General features: G+C 39.4%; 2 protein-coding genes and 1 pseudogene across 6 annotated transcripts in view; all 3 read right to left on the bottom strand.

Annotated features, from left to right (window-relative positions):
* LOC102002665 (putative tRNA (cytidine(32)/guanosine(34)-2'-O)-methyltransferase) overlaps nucleotides 1–3,966 on the bottom strand; it is a 5,265-nt gene extending 1,299 nt beyond the window's left edge. The window contains exons 1-2 of one of the 3 annotated variants that reach the window (XM_026784599.1): nucleotides 3,688–3,966; nucleotides 2,349–2,477 (exon numbers count right to left, since the gene is read on the bottom strand). In XM_026784599.1, the coding sequence (XP_026640400.1) occupies nucleotides 2,349–2,399 (51 nt within the window). In that variant the 5' untranslated portion in view covers nucleotides 2,400–2,477; nucleotides 3,688–3,966. Of the gene's footprint in view, nucleotides 1–2,278; nucleotides 2,478–3,687 lie in introns of all 3 variants that reach the window. The other 2 variants (XM_005358085.3, XM_026784598.1) reach the window with 2 other exon arrangements.
* Nucleotides 1–4,196, bottom strand: part of LOC102002945 — a 6,805-nt pseudogene extending 2,609 nt beyond the window's left edge.
* Syt1 (synaptotagmin 1) overlaps nucleotides 1–27,839 on the bottom strand; it is a 505,227-nt gene that overhangs the window by 202,641 nt on the left and 274,747 nt on the right. The window contains exon 1 of one of the 3 annotated variants that reach the window (XM_005358083.2): nucleotides 2,405–2,409. The exons of the other annotated variants lie outside the window; for them this stretch is intronic. The gene's annotated coding sequence lies outside the window, so the exon portion shown is untranslated. Of the gene's footprint in view, nucleotides 1–2,404; nucleotides 2,410–27,839 lie in introns of those variants that run through there. 3 annotated transcript variants of the gene reach the window in all.

Genomic DNA, 27,839 nt, shown 5'->3' with positions numbered 1-27,839 from the left:
GAGACAGGGTTTCTCTGTGGCTTTGGAGCCTGTCCTGGAACTAGCTCTGTAGACCAGGCTGGTCTCGAACTCACAGTGATCCGCCTGTCTCTGCCTCCCGAGTGCTGGGATTAAAGGCGTGCGCCACCATCGCCCGGCTTATTTTTATTTTTTGAGACAGGTTTTTTAGTCTAGGTTGACCTTGAACTCTAGTGACCTTTCTGCCTCAGTCTCCCAAGAGCTAGAATTACAGGCATTGAGTTGCCAGCTCAACAGTTTCTTTTCTATGTATTCCCACTAAAACATTGACTTCACAAGGCCAGAGGTTAGTGGAACTTATTTATGCACACTTTTCCAACACAACATGTGCTCAGAAAACATTCTGAATAGATAGCCACCTTATAAAAAAAGAATATAGGATTGGACAGGCAGTCATATGAAAAGACAGAAGGATGGACAAAACCAACAAAGCTGAAGGGCAGGAGGTATATACCTGAGCGGTAGAACACGTGCCTAGCATAGTTGGGGACCCCACCATTGCTAGCACCATGAAAGGTGATGAAAAGAAAGATGGAGAATGAAAGCAGGGATCAGAGGTAGGGAGAAATTGCCAGAAAGGAGGAAATGCTGAGAGTAGAGGGAAAAAGAGGGAGAAAAAAATTGACCTGGGAGATAGAGGTCACCCCCACACCCCATTTACCATCAGGAGCCCCGTCACACACTACTAGGTCAGCAGGGCAGCCCTCAAAGTGCTGGATGATCTCCTTGGCAGTGGAAAGCTATGGAGAAAGGGAGATGAGTTGTCTCAGTGCCCCTTGGCTGCCCTCATCTTCAAATCCCACCCACCCACAGCCCTAGCCTCAAAGCCTCTGGGACAGCCATGAACAAATCCTCAGCATCTTTTGCTGTCTCTGCAATATGATCTACTGGCTGTTTGCTGTTAATTTGTCTTTCTCAGTTTCTGTCTTGGATATGGGGCTAGAGCCCAGTATGTTTTGCTCATGTTACACAAGTGCTATAGCGCTAAGCTACATCTCCTGTCCCTCTCCTCTTTCTTTTAAATTAAAAAAAAAATTAATGGGCTGGTGAAATGGCTTAGCAGGTAAAGGTGCTCGCTGCCAGGCCTGGTGATCCAGAGTTCCATCCCTGGAGGAAGAAAGAACTGACTCCTCCTGCCCTCTGACCTCTAGATGCACAGCATAGCATACAAGCACCCCCATATATACACGCAACATTTTCCTCTCCCTTTCTTTTCCTTTCTAAATATATATAGGTGTTTTGCCTATATGTATTGTTTGTGTCACATGTATGCCTGGTGCCAGGGAGGTCAGAAGACGGCATCACAATCCCTGGAACTGGAGGTCCAGGCAGTTGTGAGTCATTTTGTAGGTGCTTGGAACTGAAACTGGGCCCTTTGCAAGAGCAACCGGGACTCTTGACTGCTGAACCATCACTCCAGCCACTAAAGTATTTTAAAAACTGCATCTATTTATTCATTTACTGTGTATGTGCTTAAGGTCATAGGACAATTTTCAGGACTTAACTTGGTCAACTGGCTTGTCGGCAAGCACCCTTACTTGCTGAAGCCACCTTACAGTCCTCTCTTTTGAATTCGGAGCTACAGTCTCTTATGTAAGGCAGGCTAGCTTTGTATTCATTACAGGCTCAGCCTTCTAATTCTGAGGATTACATATTACTTTCACTGTTTTTATTGCCTTGTTTCTCTTCCACTTCCCATAGCCCCCAAGTAGAGCCTTCTCTCAGGAGAACCCCGATGTTCTCAGTCATTAACTCACCTGTGTGATGTCCCCCTGTATCTGGATCACGCCTGGAAGTGGAGCCATAGCCTGCAAGTCCACAGCCACCACCTGACCAGAACTCTGGCCCCTGTGGAGGACAGCACAGTCCATGTCAGCACACCCGTTACTCCCAGCCCTTCCTCCCACCGGTTCACCCTCCTAGACCTCTCTACTCACCCAATCTTTTGGCTCAGCACCTGGCTCCAGCTGCCTGGGGCTGCACACAGGTCAACTGCTCGCTTCACGCCTGTGCACACACAGTGAAAACACACTTTGTCAGCTGCATAGACCTTTCTAAACAGGAGGACCCTGCAGGATTCACCTCTCCCCTGGAGTGAACCTATGAATTGCTCTTGGGCCATATCCTGTAAGGGTTATGGCTTCATCGTCTTCCCTGTTTCTCTGCCCCAGATACCCTCGAAGTTAGCCCACCCACTGCAGTGAGCTCTACAGAAGCGGCCTTCTCTTCACTCCAGGTCACTTGGCCACCCAATAAGCACCTTGGAAGAGATTGAATTCCTCATCCAGTTGAAGCAGCTTGAAGGCACTCCGGGCCCGCCAGCCATTCTCCTTGGCCAGGCGATAGTAGACATCCCGTTTATCCTTTGATGTGCGTCCCATCTCACTCTGCTGGGAGGCAGTGAGCCGATGCTGCTATCCTGTATGGATAAACAGGGTAGGGAGTAGGACACCACCTACCTGCACAGGCCAGAGAAAACAAAGTATAGCTAATTGAGTTCATGTGACCCATAAGACAGCCCATGTCAACACATGGGGACCGAAGCCCTGCCAGGGCTCCAAGTCCCTTATCATGAACTCTCAGGCCCCTTTGCTCATCACATAGGCTCCCATCACTGTGGGCACCACAGACCCCTGCTGTTAATGACCTTACTACTGACCCTGCCCACCTCCAGCTACCCTCACTGGCGCGCTATCCCAGTCATCTCTCTCTCTCAATTTCTCTGCCCATTTCATCACTACTAATACCCAACCATCTCTCTAGCTCTTTCCCGTGTCTCTAGATTCACAGACCCTTACTGCCCCCATTAATCCTATGCCTGTCACATCTAATACCCTGATACAACCTTATTCTGTCTCTCACAGCCTAATCTTTCTCTCCACTCTGCAGTCCATCAATCCCTTAAAAGACTAGGCCTCCAGCCATTAATTACTTACTACCTCCTTAATCTCCACTAATGCCTAGAGGATCATGACCTGTTGATCCCCATTCTGTCAATTTACCAGCTCCGTTAACTCAACTCCGTTAACCTCCAAACCTCTCACAGATCACACTAGTGGTCTTCAGTATCCTTTTCATCAAAACACACAATACCCTGGACTGGATGCTCACACAGCTTCTGTTTCTTCTTTCCTCGCTTCCCTTACGAGTGCTTTTCTCCCCCTGCCCACACATCTCTGTTATCCTCTCCGGAACCTCGCCGTTATCCATTACTATGAAAACTGCTGAACATCTAGGACTCCCAGAGAACATACTCTTGTTAGCAATTCCTTCATTTTCAGCCAGTGAGCGCACTTTGTTAGGTCTCCGTGAGCGACTGAACTGAAATATTACTAGCTTTCGTTAACTTTCTGGCGGACACAGCGCCACGCGCCTAATACCTTAAAGGCTCATCTTCTATTAACAGCCCCAAGCTCATCTTCATGACCTCAAAGACCATCACCCTCTCAGGATCACCAGATACCCCTCGAGGTGGTCCGGCGGATACCAGATCAGCTGTGTAGCGACATGCGGCACCCTTTTGAGTTCAAGCAGCATTCTAATTTCCTGCTTCCCGAGGCTTGACTGAACTATGCAGCTGCAACACCGAGAATGAACCACCTCCATACCGACAGCGCAGGCATGCCTACAGTCTTGGTCCCAGTTTGTCCTAGGTGTCCCAGGACCTACCTTAGATCTTGGATAGGGAGGGAGGCTGGATCACCCGCCTCAAGAAGAGTGTGCAAACCGGTGAAAAAAGGTAGAGCTCCAGTTGGTGTTCACAGTTGACCCGAAGGCCTGTAGCACATACCTAGAGGTTGTTACAGCGTGGCAAACTTTTCATTGTTAAATAGTTAACTTCCACCGAGGTCCAGACCAGAGCAGAGCAGAACCTATGACGTTAGTCTCGTCATCTTTTGTCGACATATCCGGGTCACAGGAACTGCTATTCCCAGGATGCAACTGACATTGCTTAGCCAATGCTATTGCAAGGCTCGTGATCTGGCTGGCTCTATGTTCTTTGTTTCAAGGCCAAGGTTGTGCAACTGCGGTAGCCGCCTATTTTTTACACCCTGACGGTCGTTGAGCCTATGATCAATTCCTTTCTTCTCTGTGCTCACAGCATGGTTGAGACAAACTGGGAAACCGTCAGACTCGAGATGAACCACCTGCATCTTCTGCAGCATCCCAACCACCATCTTGCTTGGTTCCACTCAAGCAGGCCTTGGGCCCACTGCAGCTTGCCCAATCAGGGGCTTAGAGGCAGTCTACCAAGATGCCTTGTGGGGCTCCACAGGGGTGGAGCCTGAGGCATAGGGGAGGGGCCAGGTCCCACAGGGGGCGGGGCCGAGGGCAGAGGTAGAGCATAGCTAATATCACTTGGGAGATGCTGTTTTTTTTTCCCCCCTTTTATCATGTTTACAAGATTGCCTCAAAGATTAGGGGAGTGGGAGGGTGGAGGTGGAGGAAGGGTGGATATAGGAGCAAAGAAGAAGATATCTACATTAAGGGAGCCATTTTAGGGTTGGCAAGAGACTTGGCTCTAGAGGGGATCCCAGGTGTCCACTGGGATGTCCCCAGCTAGGTCCTTGGGCAGCAGAGCAGAGGGTGCCTGAACTGGCCTTTCCCCACTAACACGCTGATGATTATCTCGAATATCACCATAGAATCTTCATCCAGCTACAGATGGAGATAGAGACAGAGACCCTCATCAGAGCAACAGTCTGAGCTCCCAAGGTCCAGTTGAAGGGCAGAAGGAGGGAGAAGATGAGCAAGGAAGTCTGGACTGCGAGGGGGTTGGTCCACCCACTGAGACAGTGTGCCTGTTCTAATGGGAGCTCACCAAACCCAGCTGGACCGGAACTGAATGAGCATGTAATCAAACCGGACTCTGTGCATGTGGCTGACAATGGGGGCTGATTGAGAAGCCATTGATAAAGGCACTGGGACTTGTGTCTACTGCGTGTACTGGCTTTTTGGGGCCCTAGTCTATTTGGATGCAAAGCTTCCTAGGCCTGGATGTAGTGGGGAGGGCCTTGGACTTCCCTGCCCTCTCTTAAGGAGGGAGGGGGAGGAGGGTGAGTGGGGGAGTGGGAGGGGAATGGGAGGAGGGGAGGAAGTGTAAATTTTTGAATGGAAATAAATAAATAAATAAATAAAATGTCTAATGAAATCTGTAACATAAAATTCAATGCTATGAATTTATATCGGCATAATTTATTTTGTAATTATTTCTGGTAAGGGAATATAAAATGATAGTGAATTTTATAATTAATGGTTTCTTAGAGTCAAAAACCATGAGATAAAAAGTGAATGTTATTTTTCAATATTATAATATGATAAGCTTCATAAAAATTTGAACAAGCTTAGTATCTCATTCTTTCAGTTATGTTTAGTAATTTTAAACAGTATAAATTTTATAGGAATTAGGTAAAATAAAAATTCTATTCTTTGCTACATTAGTTTTTCTCTCAGATTAATATAATAGGGGCTGAAATAATAAACCAAACCTAAGTCAAAACCAAAACATTCAACTATTACATAATGACAAAAAAGTCAAGAAATCTTTTATAAACCTGAAAATTCCCCTATGATAAGGACACAAATCTCTGAAAACATGGAACATTAGTGTTGTTCTTAAAAGTATTTGACAATGAATTCATAAAATTAACATTGCTAATTTTGCATCCACTTCTATTTTAAGAAAATATTTTATTACTGAAGCTTCAAAAACCACCCTTGTTTTTAAATTGCCAGTCCACACTGGGAAACACTTATGCTTTTAATGAGTCTCCAAAGACTTCAGCTTGAAGGACAAGGTTGTGGTCAGGAAGGGAAAACAGAATAGCTTTTCAAATGTAGTGGAAAGACTTCAAGTATATTGTATAGTGTCATTAAAATGGCAAAGTTCTAGCTTTTCCTTTTCCCTCCTTCCTCCCCCTCCCTTTTTTAGCTCTCCCTTTTCTTCCTCTTTCCTTCCATATATTTGATAGGGAAGATGAACATGAAAACCCAAAGGAAAATAAAAGCAATATAGATTGGATGGTTTTTCTAAATTTGTGTTTGCCCCGTTGTTGGTGATAGCCATGATTTTGTTTTATCTTTTCTGTTGTTCACTATTTCATTTGGAGTTGACATTGTCCGTGGATCAATTTTTATATGCTCCAAAGTCCAATATTAATTGAAGCGCCTCTTTCACTTTTGTATAGTAAGATAAAATTAGATGCTTTGGCAGTTTTTGAAGAAACACAGGTTAGTTGGTTGAAGCCAACTGGCTCCCAAAATGCTTTCTATAGAAACCACAGACAAATGATTTGGAATTTCCATTCTCCCTTGCTTTGTTGAAGCGCCGCTCTGAGCTCTCGCTGTTTCTGAACTGCAGGCACTCTAGAGAAAGTCTAAGCTGGTAGCACAAAGCCCTCTTTTATCAAACTGCTCAAACTGTCATTGTTTTGTCACACAGTGAAGCAAAGCTTGAACATCGATCCGCAGCTCCAATTGTGGTAAACCCAATGGTTGGGAAAATGCTCCAATCTTTCAGCTCTGAATAGCATAGTAATAAAAAAAAAAAGGAATACAATACTTACTAATATGTAATATTTAGGTATTTTAAAAAAGTATTTTGAGCACATAAGTGCGACTGATATTGACAAATTAACTTCATACATCATGGAATGTTATAATTTGTGTGTTAAGGGTGAGAAATCCGCCAAAGATTTCACAGTTAGTAAGTGGCAGAGCTAAGGTTTTCACGAAACTAGGCTTGTTCCATTGTCCATGAAATTTTCTTAACTAGTAAGTAAACAAACGTCGACCGAATGGATAAATGGTGTGCATACATGTGCCCAGATCGATACAAAGTGTTCTGAATAATCCTCACCCTGTTTTAAATGAAGAGACATTGTAATGAATATCTCTCAGACTTGTTGAGAAAGAAAAGCTCAGAGTCAGAGTTATTGGCTGGAGAAATTATTGTGGGAGACTGTACTGAGAAAAACACATCGCATAGAAAATTACTGAGAGGGCCACAAAGAAACCACAAAGTTCAGCACTGTTTATGTCCATATTCTAAACATCTCAGCTATAAAGCACGAAAGGTATCAATTTTGCTTACTTCTTCCCAAATTTGACCTTTATTTATTATGTTAGTGGATTTTTGTGAACATAAAACCCAAACAAGGAGTATCCACAATCTACAGAATAACCCATCCCTTCCCTACAATGTAAAACAAATGCATTGTTTTGTTGTTTTTGGATAGCTGTGGTGCTAGGGAGATAACCTCACCACATCTCATAGGGAAATCTTAGTTTATGTATCAGTCATACTAACTGCTTCATTTTCCCAGTGGTTGCTCTGAGACCATGGGAGACAGATTATGTTGTGATATAAGAAGTGTGTTGGGTTCCTTCTGAGAACTTTTTTTCCCCTTACTTTAATAATGAAGATACCACAGAAATCAACACCTCTCTTCTCTGCTTGTTGGTCCTGTGGTTGCTCTGGGACGTGGAACTGTTGTGAACACGAGAGAAGCTGGTGAAGGGGAACTGATCCTTTATGAATGGCAGAGTTGAAGGTTGGTAGCAACTGTGACCTTAACAGTGATGCTGAGTCTCATCACTAACCACCTCTCGTCTTGGGACATGCAGAAGGCGGCAGTACACTTTCTGTAAGACCTAGCCCGGTTTATATGCCCCGATCTGTTGCTTGCAGCCAGGAGGCAGTACATATAAACAAGCTACAAGCTGATCTCACAATAACAATGCAAACATCTACTTTTTTGTGTAGGCTTATTTTATGCTATGTTTGGGTAACTTGATTTCCTCTTGATGCTTGTTATTTGTATCTCTGTCCCTTAGCTTCAGATTCTCAACAGATTTAAGGGACAGTTACCCCATTTATTATTTAGAAACTTTTCCATACATTTAGCTTATAACCTAAAGTGTGACACCCTACAACCCATCCACATGCCAGCTAGATAAGAACTGAGTTGATGCGAAATATAAGAAAATTTGTGAGTTATTTCTTTTAATTGAAATGCTGTAAAGGGCTTAGAGAAAGATCCAGTTTGGCATATAATATTTGACTTTAATGGCCTACCTTTTAACATGCTCATCATTAATGAAAATGTGTAATATGGCAATGTACAGCTAGTTATACTTTGCTGGGAATAATTTAGAAGCGAACCAGGGAGTTAAATGGGGAGAAAAACATTGTAACATCAGTTATCTATCTGTGATTACTAGGGGAGTAGCTGATTAATGGAATCAAATTGAAGACCCAGACATAAATCTATACACCAATAGACAGCTGATTTTTGATAATGAAGCTAGAAATACACACTGAAGAAAAAGCTTCATCCACAAACAATGCTGGACAAACTAGACGGTGGTACGTAGAGCATCCAAATCAATCCATACTTATCACTCTACACCGAAAGGATCAATGACCTCAACATAAAGCCAGACCCATTTAACTTGATAGAAGAGAAAACCAGAATAACCTTGAACTCACTGGCCCCGGGAAAAAGACTTTCTGAACCAAACACCTGTAGCACAGACTCTAAGATCAACAATTAATAAAGGTGACCCCATGAAACGGCGTAACCTCCGCACACAAAGAACACCATCACTCAGACAGGGCAGCAGCCTTCAGAATGGGAAAAGATTTTTACCGATTATACATGGGCCAGAGGGCTAATTTCTAAAAAATATAAAGAACTCAAAAAGCCAGATATCAAGAAAAAAAAAATAACCCAATTTAAAAACTGAGGTATAGAGGAAGCTCAAATGGCTGAGAAATACTTAAATGTACAACATTCTTAGTCATCAAGGAAATGCCAAGCAAATCTGCTTTGAGATTTTATCTACCACTCACCAGGGTGGCTAAGATCAATACACCTTGTGCCAGGTCACGGTTGTGAGTCAGTGGAGGAAGATGAGTTAGCGCTCATCCATTGCTGATGGGACTGCAAGCTTTTACAGATGCTGTCATAATCAGTGTGGCCGTTTCTTTGGAAAATGGGAATCCATCCAGCTACACTACTTTTGGGCATACACCCAAAGGATCCTTGATCCTACCACAGAGACTTTCTCATACATGTTCACTGCGGCTCTAGTCATAGTAGTGAGAAACTAGAAAGAAGCTAGATGTCTCACAGCTGATTAACAGATAAAGAAAAGGTTAGGTATATTTTCACAACGGAGTATCACTCAGTCATTAAAAAAATGAAATTATGAAATTGACAGGTAAATGGATGGAACTAGAAAAAAAATCATCATGCGTTTGGTAACCTATACCCAGAAAGATAAATAAGGCTTGTATTTGCTGATGTGTGAATATCAGCCTGCAGGCTATTCTTAAGAGTAGTTTGTTCCCCCAATAAAATTCTTTTGGTTAAACTAATCTTAAGAATAGGCTGCAGGCCCAGCAGTAGATGGTCAACAGAAAAGGAACTCAGTAGTACCTTTAGAAGTTTCTTATTTCATAAAGTCTTATTAGGGCATTTTTTCTTATTTTTTAAAAAATATTCTATCCTATTTTTAAAATTAATTTTAATTTTATTTCTATATTTTTATTTATATTGTCCTGTATTTTACACTACAGTTTGTTGTGTATATATTATGGCTTTGAGTTTGTTGTTTTTGTGGGATTCCTAAGTGTGCGAACGAGTGGGTCTCTGCATCTATTTCTTATGCCTTTTCTTGGACTCCTTTCTTTCTGTTTGCTTTGTCCTATTTGGATGTTTTAGCTTTTACTTTATTATAATCCCTTAAAAGCCCGTTTCTCTTCTAATAGAGACAGAAAGAGGTGGATCTGGATGGGAGGAAGTGGGGCAGACCTAGGAGGAGCTGAGGGAGGGGAGACCGTAACTAGGATATATTATGTAAGAAACAAAGTCTATTTTCAACAAAAGGAAAAAATGAGCAGATTTCTCGTAAAATAACATCAGCATCATACATTGAAGCAATACTTTGAAGAAACATTAACTGATAACAGATTGTGGTTTCTAAACTTGGGCTTTCTTTAGGACAATAACGGTCCCTATATGGGGCACTCAATAAGCAGACTAAGAATGTGTCACGGTATGTACTGAGATTGTCAAAGGAAAGAAGGAGATACGAATGGTTCCTGTTGAGTCTTTGGCCACACCTACTCTTCAGTGTGACAATCGTGGAGCCTGGCTTGCAGATAAGAGCACCATGGAAAGCTAAGGCGGCTTTTCATCTCCCGTTTAGTAAACACAGGCACTGGGATGTTATTAATATGACGTTATTCTGTATGTGGCTTGCTCATTTCTTTAGGCAATTTCCCCATACTTATTTATCAACAAATGGATGTTAGGAGCAACATGTGAAAACTAAAAGCGGATTTAAAGCACTAAGGGTGACAAACATCTTTGCATGATAAATTGGAAAACTTATAAACAGATTAAGATGTGACATTGCTTCAGCTCTCAGTATCCACAAATAGGCATCGTCTTATGGAACAAAAGCAACAGATACAGGGAGGCTCTGTGGCACTTTTCATCAGAAGACCAAGGTTGCTGATTTCTCAAACCTCAAGTTTATGCCTCCAGTCAGGTGACAGACTGTGATGTGTACGTGGCATTATCTCCATATATCAAGAAAACATTCATATTTAGCCAGATATTTTTCCTCCATGCCTCTAACGTGCAACTGTTTTTATTTAGAATAGGAAACACATGTAGCTGAACCTAAACTAATAGCCAACTGGCTAAGGAGACATTTCTGAGTGAGGATATACCATTACAAATTCATACCTTAATATCAGAGAGTAGATAAATGAACATTTTTATTATGGTAAAAATATGCTGATAGCATGAATAAAATATGAGTGTTGACTAATCAGCTAAAAGTCACTCTGTATTTTAGGAGGTGAAGTATGAATGAATTAAGAGGTATGACTCAGTGTAAGTTCTACTTGTTTACCAGGGACATGGTTCATAGGAACTACTCAGTAGCTGTTGTAATCAATGACAAAAATCAAGAAAGATGATTAAAAAAATGAATAAAAACTTTGATGAAGTTTTGTGCTTTAAAAGAAGAGAGAAGAAATTGCTAGTGAGGTGCTACTAATGCAATTGCCCTAAAATGACAGAATCAGACTATAAGAGTTACTAACCATACCATGCTTTGGTTAGTAACAGCTTCATGATCATGACTGATGCCCTGAATTTGACCCCTGGGACTCAGAGTTCACATGATCAAATGAGGAAATCAACTCCCAAAGTTGTTCTTTGACATCATGTTCATCAATGATGAACATAGTTCTCATCAATGATTTGTCTGTCTGTCTTGTTTCTCTCTCTCACACACACACACTTATACTCTCAGACTTAATTAATAAATGTTAAACCAAAAAAAAAGCCTAAAAGGTAACCTCAAATTAGCATTTTCATGCTAAACATTATTATAAAGTTTAAAAAGTAAAAAGTTCACATTCCTAAAAGAAGAAAAGTTCAAAATGAGATGACAGAATTGGGGTTTAAAAAATACAGTAAGCTTGGTTAAAGAGAGAGGGGACTCTTCTCAAGGGACGTGGTAGAGTTAAGAGCTGCCTACCAAGCACACAGGGCATTAGCATGATCAATTTTAGAGGACTCTGTCATGATGCTATCTCTCCTTGGCTTAGAGATGAGTGGGTATCATGTCTATGCTGAACCGCTGTTTCTGCCTTTAATGAAAAGAAAGAAAATAATATCACCATAGGTCAGTAATGATTGCACTGGTGCAACATGAGCAATCAATGCTTGGTTCCTTTAGGTGACATATGTGTGATGAACACCCTTCCTTCTAGATAAGCCAACAGGTAGCAGGAATGGCCTCTGTGCGCTAGGAGGAGGACTGTGTGAGGAGGAGACTTCTTGAATGAGTTTACCTTCTGGCAGGGGCTATATCTAATTCTCTCCATACTCTCCTGAGATAAGAGTGCTCTACTCATGTTTCTCTTTGGGTCCTACTGTCTGGGTCCTACTCCCTTCCCATCCATTCAGAGATTCTCATAGTGACCCTGAGTACCTCTCTTGAAACTGGAGCCAGCTGTTTATAGGTGAAGGGACACTTCCTTGTTAATGTATCACTGTGCCACACTGGCTCTCCAAGAGGACATCCTTGGACAGTTTGTGAGCATCAAGGGCCAAGAGGAAAAAACGGAGCCTTCTCTCTGGAGTAGGTTTCTTACAAGGAGTTCCGTTCTGCTGTTTCCCCAAATCTACTAGTGTCATCAATGATTATAAAATGTCTTCTGTGTTTAACAAACATCTCAGAATTTCTCATTTATTAAAGTATTTCCATAGAGCCCAGAGTTCATGTCCTTTGCCCTTTTCCATATTTTTCCTTTGAAAGCTGAAAAAAACATCAATAAGCACTTCTAGTTAACATGCTCCAAGTAATAGAAGTTCCATTTATCCTAAGAAGAATATTTCATTTTCTTTTCTCCAATACATAAAATGCCCCATTCGCTTTATAATGGGAAAGAAGAAAGATCTGGACTTTTATGTATTATTATTGCATTTGAAGAATTATAGTAGGTAACGATTTTCTACCTAAGTAACAATTTTGTCTGCCAGCAACCTTAATTTTGCAACACTTAGCACCTCTCAGTTTATACCAGAAAATGGCAGGTACTTGAAGTTGCTGACGAAATCCATATCTCTGCATAGACCCAATTTTGCCTTACTCTTTTGTGCAAGACTAAATGATACAAACTTAGGTAAACTGCCCATTAATCTTGATTTATATTCTGATGTTGGACAGGTTTCAGTACATTTCTGCGTTTTACAGGTTAGATCAGATCACTCTCAGTTCTCAGGAGAATTGGTATTTAAAGAGGTAGGAGGACATTTTAATAAGGAGACTGGAGGTGTGCTTTAAAGCTGCACTGGGCATAACGTCTACAAGATTCTGGGCGTACATCATTACTGACTCTCTTATGTCCCAAAATGCTGATGATGGCGAGAGAGAAGGCAGCTGGCAGAGAGGAAATGGCTATAGAGACTCCAGCATTGAAAGAAGGAACTCATAGCTGCAAAATCATGCAGCTATTCATCGCGACTAAAGAATCCAGGCAACATTTTGTTGTTAGGTGTTAGAGAGAAAACTGCGCCAAGGCAGCTGACTGAGAGGGTAGCGTGGAGAACTCCATCATCAGAGACTGCACATGCAGTTGTGAATGATGAGACATTCTGAGATGAGAACATAAAAACATGCCTGAGAGATAAATTCAGTGTGGCATTCAAGTGCATCGAAGGAGCTTAGACAGCCACAGGATTCTCTCATGCTCTTGAGACTCTTCTTTTGGCCATGTTGGCTAAAGATTAAAACCACTTCCTCAATGCAGGAAGACTAGATACCAATAGTATAGCACAATATAAACTGATATCAGAAAATACTTTTCCAAAGTTCATTCGGTTTTTCCTTCCTCCGGGGGCCATTCTCCATGATGTTTTGATAATTTCTGTATTACATATATAATTTAATCTAAGTCATTTATAAACAATCAGTGGCAAGAAAAAGACTAATATCCTCAAACCTAAGTATTTCTTTATGAATAAGAATGAAAGAAAGAAAAACTGTACCGATATCCACACAACCATTTTGTCATTTCTAACATCTTGTTTTGAAAGCTTTTTCTCCCCTACATCTCTAATTCCCAGGTACTTATGACCATAGTCATTTGCTCTACTGCCTAAAAGAAGGGCAACAAAAAAACTCATAAAATTAATGTTCAACTTGATTTAGGCATGAAATTCTAATACCGTCCAGCTATAACTCCTGCTGCTTCAAAATAATTTTTGTGTAATTCTACAAATAAAGGAGCCATTTATATCAATAAAATACTTGTTTTCAGTGTATTGCATAAAATCAATTTATATTCAAAGACTTGGCGACTGCCAAGGAAAGTATTTTAGAGAGCTTAGAAACAAAAGTACCATAGAGATTAACTGTGAAACATTTTGCTCTATGAAGAACAATAAAGACGGAAATTAGAATATTAACAAAACAGCAAAGCTACGTTGACAGGTTCACTTTGGTTGCTGTGGGTCACTTCTGAATTAACGTTCTCTGTAACTGATGTTTTTTTTCGTGGTGCTGATTTACTTATTCATTAACTAAATGGATTAGTAAAATTAATTAAAATGGAAGTAGATATAAGCATTAAAATAGCAAAGATAAGGAGCTGAGAATATCAATTTGCCTTTCTTCCAACTTAATTCCTAGAATGTAATTACAAAACGGAATTTGGTAACAAATTTTGACATGATTTGATTGTTAGAAAAATTGGCATGAGATAAATTTATTCCTATCCTGAAGATAACATTTAGAAGTAATTTTCTATGTTTTACTTGTTTTTTTTCTCTTAAAAAAAAAAAAGAACCCAAAACCTATTAACTCTGTGGGAATGGGATTTCAGTAACTCTAGATAATTCTTCTTAAAACATGTTTGGGTTTTAATTATTAAAAACAAGCATACCACCACAATCACCACCTACTCCACTAGTCTATGACAATATCCTGTTTAGTCCTTTATTGAACTCTGGACAAACTAACATACAACATGGAACTGATTAGAACCTTACATTCTGGGAGAGGCAGTTTTTTTTAAAATTTATTTATTTTATATGCATTGCTGCTTTTGCCTTCATATAGGTCTGTGTGAGGGTATTGGATCCCCTGGAACTGGAGTCACAGACAGTTGGGAGCTGCCATGTGGGTGCTGGGAATAAACCCTGGTCCTCTGGAAGAGCAGTCAGTGCTCTGAACTACTGAGCCATCTCTCCAGCCCCAGGAGAGGCAGTTTTGACCAGTCAGTCTAAGGCTAGCCTCTAGGCACAAACTGTTCTGGAAGTAATGATTTTAAATTCCCTTCTATATCTATATTTTGCTTTAAAAGAAACAATTTGTATTAAATTAATAAATAGATTCCTTTGTCCATCTCTTAACTAAAGAATCATTGACCACTAGTATTTATTTATCCCTGCTTCCTGTCTCAGGCTCTGAACTAGGGGACCTTGCGACTTTGGCCAAGATCAGATCATCACACTACTCTCAGCACCGGAGACATCATGCATCTCAGTCAGGATTTCCTCTGTCTCCTACATTTTACATTTTGATCGTTATAACAAACCTGACATCTAAAGACTTCTGTGAACCAAAGGTCCTGTCAAGCTGTACTACTACATGGTGACTCTTGCTTTACCAGGACAGGTTCATCAGTCTCTTTGATCTTGGAATACTTTCACATATGATATTTACTCTATGAAATACAAAACGCCAAAGAAGGTATAGGATTGCGATGTTTTGTTGTCCCTGTTTTCAAGGGGCAGCGCAGAATTTCATCCTTGATTGTAATTTATCACATTTAGCTTTTCAGCCACGCCATGCCAGAGATAAAAATCTGCAGCCTTCCAAAACCATGAACACAGCTTGACTAGCTTTGACAGCCTATTAATGAATTGCTGCCAGACTCTAATTGTTATCGCATTAACACGGCCCACCTGCGGAAGAATGAGGCAACCGGCTTCCGTCTTTGCTTTAATACAAATTTATTCCTTTAGGTTTCATCCCTGATCTTGAACGTTCTTTTTGTTTTCCAGGCAATTTCATCTGCAATCTCAAGAACGTTGTCAGAACTGGAACTAATTGTTTCCCTAATTGATCATCTCTCTTCCCTCCTGTTGTGTGTATGGGAAAACAGGAGGGAAACTATCAATCAATCATGGCACAATTAGTTCTCATCCGAGGCTCTGCCCTCCTCGTGGAAAGGGGACATGTCCTCCCGGAAGCTTAAAGGCTCAGGTTTTTCTCCTCAGCAGTGGTCACTAATGGAAAAGCACAAGGTTTACATTGAATTTTCTTCCACTTGTAATTTATATTTAATTCTAAATTAGGGTTTATTAAGTTTGAGAGGAATACCCAAGCATTAGAGGTCCAGAAAGCCTTGCTACATTGTGTCTTAGCCATTAGCTGTTAGGTTCTTAGGAAACCTCCATACGACCTGAGAAAAGACTCTGGTTTATAATTGTATTTTCTTCACCCAACAAGCTACACACTGAAGTTGTATACTATTAGTTGAATGAAAGATCAAATGAACAGAATCTACAGTCTTACACCCACGCCCACACCCGCACACCCACACCCACCCACAAATGCAAGCAGTTTTAAATTACTTATGCCATTGGCGGCAATTCTTCATAGAGATACAGCGTTAGCGTAAGACCTAAAGCTTTAACTTTGTCTTTTATAGTTTTGTAAAAAAGAGGAAACTATTTTGCATTGGGTATTTCATATATTTCATATATTCTCATTGCTATTAACTATAAGCATTCTCCCTTTCCTTTTTAATTCAGACTGAGACCCAGCCCCAGACTATGGAGAGGTGCTGCCTACATTCAACGTGGGTTTTCCTCCTCAGTTAAATCCTTCCAGAAACAACCTAATAGACACCCCCAGGGGTGTCCCCTAAGTGAATGACAAGGAAGATTAACCATCAAAAGTAAGTAGCTTGATTTTTATACTTTTCATCTTAGTTTTCCCCAATTAGACGGCATCAGCTCCTGGGGTGTAATGGTTCATGCTCTGAACTCTGAATCCAGCGATCCTAGTTTGTATCTCGGTGGAACCTGCTCCTTGAGGAAGAGACCTGGTCAGTCATCCTCATCAATTCAGACCATGAAACCCAATATAAGTGGACTGCCATGCACGCTTCAGCATCACTGGGAGCGTGTTTCACTTCAGACTGCAAATAAAGGTAGATCACTTGTCAGCATGGTGAGTGTGGCATGTTTGTATCTATTAGACTTACATCATTAAGGTTTGCTTTATCTGATTGGATATATACATACACACACATATATATATATATATATGCCTGAGAATAACTTGCCCTTATTTTCTTGTGAACAAAACAATTCATATGTTTCTTAAACTCTGCAGTGTTTTCCTCCACCAGCCTAGCTAGCTTCTTTATAGTTCTGTTTTCATTTCTTGTTCTCCTTCTCTCTCTGAGCTTATTTGCATATTCTCTCTCTCTCTCTTTCTCTCTCCCCCTAACTCTCTTTCCTTTTGACCTACAAGACTGTGCAAGGTATAACTTCCAGTTAAAATAAAATAAAAAAAAACCCAACTGCTTGTCTGAGTATGCCGTTGGACCGAACATAATATTACCATACTTAAAAAACTAAATATAGCTATTTTTCAGTTTTTGATTAAGTGAAAAATGAATGAAATCTTCGGCTTCTGAACAGCGATTGCCAATTATAGGAAAAATTTAGAGAGGTAAGAATGGAATGAGAGAGACAGAAAACTGTCTTTTAAAGACTTTAACCTTTTTCCTAATCCAGACAGGTAAGCTGTCCATAAACCCACACAAGAAAGCATCTGTATCGAATATAACACAGAATGGGCGAAGCTAAGACCTTGCAATACTGAGCAGACCTCATTATACAGTCTGACATGCCCTCATAATTACAAGGGATAGCAAAAAGTATGCAAAATGGGCTTAGTTAACAATAATGGGTTTTCTCATTTATTTGTGTTTTAATCAGGGCTTGCAGGTTAACAGAATTTATGTATTAAAGGTTATCCAAGTAGCTTATTGAAATGCCAATTCTGTATCTATCTGACTGGCATTAAATCCACCCAGGCAAGATTTTACTGACAACTTGACCTCAGCATTTAAAGTGTTCACAGCAGCTGAGAATTGGTTTGGGCAGCTTTGGGCATCAAAGCCACTCAATAAGGTAGATATGTTATGCCTACTACTACATGAATATGAAAAAAGTAACAGATTAATAACTGTTGTTGGATAAATGATATGCAGGCATATAGAAATCTTTTAATAATGGCATATCCTTCACTTTCAGTAACTGATTTTTAAGAGTAGGTGTTTTGGTGTGTCTGTATATTGTTGTGAATATATACATGGGTATATACACAAACTGAGGACCCTGGGCTAGCTGTGTAACATGCTAGAAATGTACTTTCTCGAGCTTCACTCTAGAACTTGCGAGAGCCGAGGCTGTGACTGACCTTAGGAAATCAGCAAGTAGACCCAGAGTGATGATGGGGCAAGATGGGGGGAGAAACTGGGGGACAGATATGATTATATTTTTTGTACACATGTGTATATGAAATTAGAAAAGAATAAAAATTACAATGAAATGAGAAGTCATCCAGGTATTTCTACCAGCGGTTATTCCTGATAGCCTCTGCGATAGTTGCCTAATTCAACATAGATGATACAACCACTCATGAAAGACAACCAGTAACAACTATGTGTTTTCTTATACTGTAAAATACCTCAAAGCTGTTATTCTGTGCATATTTCAAACGAAGAATTTTTTGAAATGGAGTATTTCCCATAATATGCTAGATTTACCAAGAAACATGAAAAAAATCAACCCCAATCTAATGAGAATCGTATCCATACGATGTGCACTATCAAGGTTGGTGAGATGGCTCAGTGATTAAGGGTGTTTGCTTCTCTGGTAGAGGACCAGAGTTCAGTTCCTGGCATCCATGCTAGGTGGCTCACAACTGCCTGTAACTCCAGTTCCAAGGGAATCCACCACCTGTTTCTGTCCCCTCCCAGGGGCATCTGTGCACACGTGGCATCCATCCCTCTTATACAAATATAGGTAAATAAATAAATATTAAAAATATAAAAGGTAGAATGTCAGTAAAATTTATTTTGCACGTCCACTCTGCACAAGATACTGCTTTCTAAAGTAAATCTTAAGACAGAAATCTTTAATAAATAAATAAATTAATTAAAAAAGTAAATCTTAAAAACCTTTTGTCTTAATGAGCAGGACACTGAAATGAATTCTTAACCAGAAGTATCCCTGCATGTTTTTCTCCAATTAAATAATTCATCATACTGAGAAGAGCATAAATCACCCCAGGCCTGCATTGCAAAACCTTTAACCAAACTTTGGGCACCACAGGCTGTTTCCACATTCATGTCCATTGCCTCCTCCATGTCTGAGTCAACCTAGGCAGGATTAATTTGTTTTTCTTACTAATCTCTCATCCCACTGCCGAGCATTTACTATTCGCACATGTTTTCTTATTTGTGAAGGCTCGGCAGAGACATACATCTCACTCGTTTAGGATCAGACCCCTGCATCTTCTCATCCATCGGGTGTGTCACATCTCTAGCCAAAATCGTGTTTAGAAATCGGTTCTTGATTTTATTTCATTTTCCTACATGTACCTAAGACTTGCTGCAACGTTCCCTGGAATATTTGTGGTCACTGAGGAATCATTTGGGGTCAGGTCACTCGAGTCATCTGTTGACCATTGGTGCTGTGTAGAATGCCATGCGGTACCTCTGCCCAGGGACTAGCCTTTGTTATGATAGGGTCTCTCTGTTAGAGAGTTCACAGTTTTGAAGGCAGTCCTTGTTTCTAGAGATAATTTATAGGAAAAGAAAGAAGGAAAATGCAATCCTGATGACTTTGCTTATACTAGTTAGTGGCTTTTAAATTTGATGGCATGGCAACTTTTTTAATTAAAATGTTTTCCCTTTTGTTAAAAATAGATTTGTTTCCCATATGACATTTCATGATTGTAGTCTCCCCTCTCTCAATTTCTTTCCACCTCCCCTCCAATCCAAATGCATTCCCTTTCTGACTCTCATTAGAAAAGAGCAGGCTTCTAAGAAATAACAAAACATCACAAAATAAAATATAAGATGAAGCAAAAACTCTCACACTGAAGTTGGACAAAGCAAACCAACAGAAACAAAAAGAAGCCAAGAGAAGGCACAAAAATCAGAGACCCACTCATCCATGCACTCAGACGTCCCATTGAAATACTGAAGTGAAAATTATTTTCTATACATAGAGAAACTGGTGCACACTTGTGTAAGCTCTACGCTTGTTTTAGTGTCAGTCCGTTAATATGAGTTTTGGTGATTCAGAGGACCTTGTTTTCCTAATGTCCTCCATCCCCTATGACTTTTACACTCCTTTTACCTCCTCTTCTGCAGGGTTCCCTGAGCTCTGAGGAGAGGGATTTAATGGGACGTCACCCTATTTAGAGATGTGTGTTCTAAGCTCTTGTCTGTGCCAATCAAGAAACTCTCATACACTGGACCTGGTAATGAGGGCACTTTTTTTTAAATATTTATTTATTATGTATACAATATTGTGTGTGTATATACCCCTGCAGGCCAGAAGAGGGCACCAGACCCCATTACAGATGGTTGTGAGCCACCATGTGGTTGCTGGGAATTGAACTCAGGACCTTTGGTAGAGCAGGCAATGCTCATAACCTCTGAGCCATCTCTCCAGCCCATGAGGGCACTTTTATGAGCAGTGACAGCCATCATGGCAAGACAGAATGATGCTACAAAATGTTTCATTTACAATTGTAGTCAGCTTGGTGACGATGGGCGATGTTCATAATTCGGGTTTGCTGGACCTTGCAATGGCAGTCATCATCGTGATAGATCTCAAGTTGTGGTTATTTAGGCTTGTGTTTGTTTATTCACAGTAGATCAGCAAGGCCCTCACAGAGTCTGTGAGGACTAAAGGAAGATATATATATATATATATATATATCATTATATATATATCATTATATATATGTATGTATATATGTGTGATGTTTGGGGGACGCAATAATGTCCTCAGATGTGCAGAGAAAGTTTGTTGAAATAATTTCAAACCAGAAAATATTATAAAATTCTTAAATAATCTCAGTTCTAGTAACTACGTTACTACAGTTCTATGTAACTGTATTATTTATCTTTAACATAACCTAACGTAGTTACTTGAGTAGCAAACAAAACATGAGATGTCCTATTGCAATTACAAATAAGTCTAATCGGAGAGATCATTATTGTATGGCACTTCCTCCCCTCCACTCCTAAGGCTTCCTGTATATTGTATGAAAATCCACTACTTTATGAAGAATTTCACATGTGTGCTATTGAGTAACATACATTTTTATATATGTTCTTGATACTTAAAGATTAGTAAGGAAAGTGTTATGGTTTAGGTGGACAGTCTATATTTTCGTTATTGAATTTTGGTAGAGGAATAGTGGTATATGACAAGAGGCCCTATAAACAATTTTTTTAAAACAACAATAACATTGGAAAGAGTAAATAAATACTAGGACACTTGAAAACAGAGCCAAGTGTTTAGAGGGATACATTCAGTACAGATGCCTAGCCAAAAATATGTATTATAAAAATGCTTCAACTCTTGGTTTCTTCTGCTTCAAGACTCGCATTTTGATTTTATTATCGGTAAAAGACAAGAAATAAAACTTTCCATTTACTTTTTGTGAGAACCTGGACCCCACATGCAAACCTGCGCTAAACACACAGATATAAAATAAATGTAGATACTTAAGAACCTAATAAAATATTCCAGAGGATATAAAAAAGAATCAGCACTCATAATTAGGGGACATAGACACATCTTTGTAGACAGAACTATCGAAGAGATGGCTAAAGAATGACCGTGGGATACAAAGGAGCGACGAGAAGGAAAATGATCAATCGCTATAAAAATTAGTCCTGTAAACAAGTAATGAAAAGGTGGACTATAAAAGCCCGTCGACTCATATCAGTGAGGACTATAGGCAAGAGACATAGAAACTGCTCTCCAAACAAAGGGCAGGGAGTCTAACATGGTAGAAGTTCTTTTATTGAGAGTGGAATATTAATACAGAGAGTGAGCTGCTACATTCTGGTGATAACATGAGGCCAAAAATGTGTCAATTTCAAAGGTCTTAATTTTCACCAGCTATAGGAAGTGATGGGACCAAAGTTCTGGATTCTTAAATTCGAAAACATGTGTGTTTGTGTGTGTGTGTGTGTGTGTGTGTGTGTGTGTGTGTGCATGTTGGTTTGGTTCCCTCTATGGTGCCCTTTCTTTTCCTTACTAATTGTTTCTTTATTTAGGTAAATTTCTGGATAAATCTAAATTAACTTCTCTACAAATTTAATCCCTCCAATGTAATTTTTTTTGGAGAGACAAGGGGGTGTAGTTACTTGTGATTTTGAAACTCCTTGCGTTTATGAATGTTAAGGAATATATATGCTAAAATAGGTTCATGAAAAATGTGGAAAATGAGCTCATATAATACATATACCAATTGTAAAATTCAATTTTTAAAAAAGATGGTTAGGTTGATTTTTATTTACAGTTAGTTCTTCATGGGCAGAAGTTCTTAGAATGGATGTCATCGAACCACAGGAGAGAGTGAAGTAAGCAACTAAGCCTGCATATATTTGTACGCCGTTTATCTCTAGCTCTGTTCTACTTACCCCATTTTATAATTATTTAAAGTAGTTTACTCATGAGAAATGAAGGAATAATTGTATCTACTGCACTATCTTACGGAAAGGATTAAATGAGGCCTAAAATGAAAATGTTCACGTTTCCCAAATAATAAGCACTTGATAAATACGAGTCATTTTAATAATTAAGAAACTAGACTCTTTATATTTTTGTTATGGTATTGTTAAATGTTTCTGTGAGGGTTTCAAGGTAACTCTCAGGGTCAAATAATAGCTAAAGCCTCATCAAAAGCAAGCTAAATGCTTACCTTAATTTTTATGCATTCCATAGTAAGCAATGCAGTAACTTCTATGCCACCGGTGAGAAAACTCAAGGGTTTATACACACTAAACAACTTATGTAACACCATATAATCAGGATAGAGGGGCAATCAAGTTTTAAGCTGAAACTTGCTTTTATAGTATATATTCATTGTATCTGGTACTATGTTGTGTAAGGGCATGTTTTATACAAATATATATATTGCATATTGATCAGATTTCCCCCAAGGCCCATCTCTTTTCCTTTCTAAACTTTTTCTTGTTCCATTAGTCCTTTTTTTCCCCCTATACAGTTTCACTTCTCCTTCCAAGTCACATACACAATTACAATTTTATGTACTGACATAAAATCTAGGAAGCTCAAATCTGAGAGTCTATTTGTCTTTCTGAGACTAGCTTAATTTGCTTAATATGATTATCATCAGTTGAATCTCTTTTTCTGTGAAGGACATAACCTCTTCTTTTTTTCCCCTTTGTTTTTTTTTTTTGAGACAGTATTTCTCTGTGTATCAATCAGCCCTGGCTATCCTGTAACTTGCTCTGTAAACCAGGCTGGCCTTGAACTCAGAGATCCACCTGACTCTGCCTCCTGAAAGCTGGGATTCAAGGTGTGTGCCACCACTGCTGGGAGAGGACATTATTTTTTTTTGACTGAAAAAAAACCCCACATAGATACACATGAACACATACACAATCACATTTTCTTTATCCATTCCTTTGTGGTTGGACATCTAGGTTGAAGGTTCTATAGTCTAGCTCTTGTCAACAGTGCTGCAAGAAACACTGATGCAATGCCTATCTCTGAGATGTGCACTCGGGGAATTCTTTGGGTAAATACACAGGAGTGATAGAACTAGCTTGTATGGAAGATCCATTTTGTTTGATTTTTGAGAAACCCCCATACTGATTTTTAGAGTGGCTGGACTACTTGTGCCCCCCCCCCCAGTCTCTATGTTGTTCCTCACTTAGATCCTTGCCCACATTTGCTGTTACTTACTTTTTAATGAACTGAAATTCTGCCTGGGGTGAGACTGAGCTTGAATGTCATTTTCATTTCTTTAATGGCCAGGGTGGTGGAAGACTTTTTCGTATGTTCGTCGGCCACATGTATGTCACCCTCTGCACACTGTTCTCTTTCTTAGCCCATTCTAAGACTGAATTATTTGACTTCTTGTTTACTTGGGATTTTAGCTCTTTGCATGTTCTAGATATTAATCCTATCCCAGAAATCCCTGAAGATCCACCTGGAGCCTCTTTTCTTCCCTCAAGGAAGGAAAATCGCGTTCAGAAAGGCACAGTTGCTCCCCAAAGTCAGAAAGCTCAACAGTAGGTTCATTCTCTTCTTACTTAGCTTTTAGTTCGTCAGCTTTGCTAAAAACTAAACTTTGGAAGTCAGTGTGTGATGGAAAAACTCAAACTTAGAGTCACCTTTAGAAGCCACAGATCTGTTTTTTTAATGAATTGGTGATTTAACATCCACACCTGTAGTTTTCCTAAGAATAACCGTGCAGGTGGCACTTATACCCCATCCCCATGCATCTTCCCAGACTTGAAATACTTACAGTGACATCTCTTAGACATCTGTTCCACAGTTGTTGGATCTTCCTGAAGATTTGCGATTTGAATTCATTTGGTTTGACTATTTCTCTTTAGTTTTTTAGGAAAAAATTCTTAAGGATGTCATACACAAACAAACAAACAAAAAATACCAAGACCCTTTCCTCATACTAGAAAGACAGGACAAAGAACGTTAGCTACAAAGTCACACGGTGGCTATAACCCTGGAACTTAAAGGCTAAGGGGTACAAAGAAAAAGTAAGGCTTAACCCTTGGGCTTTGAGGAACCCTTGCAAAAGAATTTTCAAAGCACACGCCTCCCCTGCTCCATTAGGATGCGACAGGGATAAAGACAGTAAGCCAAAGTGAAAACTCTCTTAGTCTTGAGAAAAGGGTTCAAAATCCAAATTACACCCTTTCTTGTGCCTTAAAAGATCAATTTGCCATGACCATTTTCAGATAGGATGGAATTACTTCTAAATCGGAGATATGAATTCCGAAATCCAATCAAAACTCTTGCACTCAGATGTTCCAGATACATTTTTTATAAGCTCCAAATCCATTTTTCATAAGGTCTAAGAATGAAAAAAAATCTGCCATTTGTAGAATGTCTCCATTCTAAAAATATATTCTGGTATGCGGGGCTTTTCACCTGCTATATAAAAATATATATTTTTTTACTTGCAAAAAATTCTGGATTAGTTCTTTATAATAGCACAAAACTCTGCAAGTTAAAAGCTATTAATATCAAATAAATTATTCATAATAAAAATAAGTATATTGCACTGTGTGGTTGTGTACATGTCTCGGTGGTGTATTTCCTTTTCAACTGTGTTGCTTTTAAGTAATGAACTGTGGGAATAATAAAATATGATTCCCACTAAAACAATACAGAAGAAGAGTTGGAGAGATGAGGTTAGTTGAAATTTCAAAATAGACAAAGAGTGGATTGTGGTAAGCTGTTTTAGAAAAATCAAAATTAGTCTGCAGAAGAAAATATTTATAAGATATTCATTAAGAAGGATTAATTATCACGAACATGGTAAGAACTCAGCAGAAAAGTCTAGTAAGTCAGCTAAAATGTGTAAATTATATGAATTGACGTTTCTTAGAACAAGACAGACAGAAATTATAGGGAAAATGTGCAAAACAGAGACTCATCAAGAAAATGCAAATCAAAACCACAATGAGATATTGTATCAACCCTACCTAGTTGGGGTGGCTATTATCAAAAAGTAGGAGCCGAGAAGCTGGCTAATTCAGCTGAGCACTTGTTTCAAAAGCACGAGGGCTTGAGTTGAGATTCCTAACAACCGTACGAGAATCCAGGTGGGCTGGCACTTATCTTCAGCCCAGAGATGTGTGGGAAGAAAGTGATAGAGAGGCAGGGGACTCAATGGTCATTCCATATAGCCAAACCTCTGAGTTCCAGGTTCAGTGAGAAATCCTGCCTTATAAAGTGAGGTTGAGGACAAACAAAAAAACCCTTGACACATACACATGCACATACCACACACCCACATGTTACCACTACCACCACCATTCATACAAGTGAGTACAAAGTCAAAAAGTAAATGCTGGGCAAGGATGTACATTATGGGAAACTTTTGAATACTGTGTTTGGGACAATGAAATAGTACAATCACTATGAATAAAAAGGAGTGAGGTTTCTCAAAAGGCTACAATACTCTGTTATTATTTTTAAAGCTACAATGAAATGTTGTCAATAATCATACATGTCATACTGTGTCATCCAGCATTACACATTACCATTCCTATTCCCGTACTTTGGTACCTATTAGCCACTGTTTCGTCACCACTTTTTTTCCTTCCATACTTCCTACTTTCATAGTTTCTTGAAAACACTATCCTATTTTCTTCTTTTATAAGATCAACTTGTTTTAACTTCTTGTGTAGGTAAGAATGTGCAGTGTCTGCTTTTCTGTGTCTGGCTTATTTCACCTAACATGATCTTTCTCATAACCTTTCCCATGTATGTTAATATAAATAATAGGATTTCATTCACTTCATGGCTGAGAAATGGTCCATCAAGCATATGTGTTCATTTTTTTTTCGCACTCATCCATCAGCGGATGTCCATGTTGGCTCCATGTCTCAGCTGCTGCGAAAAGAGGGGCAGTAAACAGTGCAGAAGTCTCTAAGATGTTGATTCCTTTTCTTCTGGATATAGATCCAATAGCTGGATCTCAGGATGAAGGGAGATGATTCTCTGATGTTCCCAAACCAGCAGCTCACGACCTCCCTGCCTTCCCACTGTTATGCTCAATGACTTTTAAAAGCTATTTTGAGTGTAGTTCCTGGGCTCTGTCCAATGCATTTATTTGAATTCGTCACTGGTATATTGCCACTTGAATGAGCTTACACAGTTATATAAAACCAGCCAGATGGAAGCTGCTTGAGGTTTGAGATACCTTGCGCTGTGAGGGGGTGAGGGAAAAAAATTAAAAACACAAAAGCAATTATAAACAAAATCATGTTTACAAGAGGAAAATATTTTTCTTGTATGCAATTAGCAAAACACTCCAAAGGGATTTATGGAGAACACAAATGTTAAGTAAAGTTTTAATAAGGCCAGATTAGATGATCTTTTAAGGAAGAAAACCAATAATATTTATGTTCATTGTCTCCAGAAATCAGTATAAACTCATGACTAACAGGCTGGTTATATGGTTTAACATAATTGTTCTGTATTGCATGAGTTGAGGAAACATGAAGCTGACATTCACGAATTATTCATCTAGAAGGAAAACAGATCTCATTTCTTAGTTGTCCACTGCTTAGAATATGATAACTTGAAGCTTCAAGAGAAATCTGGTAGAAAGTACTTGCGGTGACACCAATGGATGAGAAACTGAGCGTCCTGGTCCAACTTGAGTAATTATTGGACATTTAATCCATGAGGAATCATTCAACCTTTTCGAGATATCCACAGTTACTGTGATGGACACCACAAAATTATTTCCCTTTTTATCAAAGGTTTTTTTTTTTTCCACTTTTTTTTCTCTAGCCCTGGGAATGGCAATAAATTAACGACAGTTCCAATAGTTCCAATCTCTACTGAAAGAGAGTCCCAAACAATGAAGGACTCTAACTCAGGTTTCCCACTCTTTTGAATGTAGAGGAGCAATTCTTGAGCTGAAGGCAGAAGTAAAATGCAGACCAAAGGATCAGCCTTGGCATGAGGAAGTCTTAATGTCTACAATGGAGTCACTAAACTTTAAGTTAAAAAAACAAGTCAAATCAGGGGATTAGTAGAAAATTTCTTGCAAGAAAACTCCAGCAGAAATACTTAGAAGATGAATGAGAAGATCCTTGCTCATAAAGGAAACTATGTTTTCAGCCGAGAGGGCAGAGCTAGTTGAATTAAGAAAGAAGATAAACTAACCCTGAAAGAAGATATAATAACACTGCTGTAATAGCAAAACATACTCCAAGGACAAAAATTCTAGAAGACAAAATACACCAGTACCTCATGGGCCATAGGATTGCATTTAAAGTATGTCAGCCTACACGGTGAAGATTTTTAAAGAAGTTGTTCCAACTCCTACGTTTTTTTAAGTGGGCATTAATGGAAGCCCAAGACCTACCTAAAAGAATAAACACATAAAGTTTTTCTAGAAGTCCAATCACTGAATAATAAATGACTTGGTAAGATGGAGCCAAC

This window comes from Microtus ochrogaster, chromosome 24 (genome assembly GCF_000317375.1).
Source record: "Microtus ochrogaster isolate Prairie Vole_2 chromosome 24, MicOch1.0, whole genome shotgun sequence".
Lineage (NCBI taxonomy): Eukaryota > Metazoa > Chordata > Mammalia > Rodentia > Cricetidae > Microtus > Microtus ochrogaster.
The sequence above is the reverse complement of the archived record's forward strand: the minus strand, read 5'-3'. Positions and strand labels throughout refer to the sequence as shown.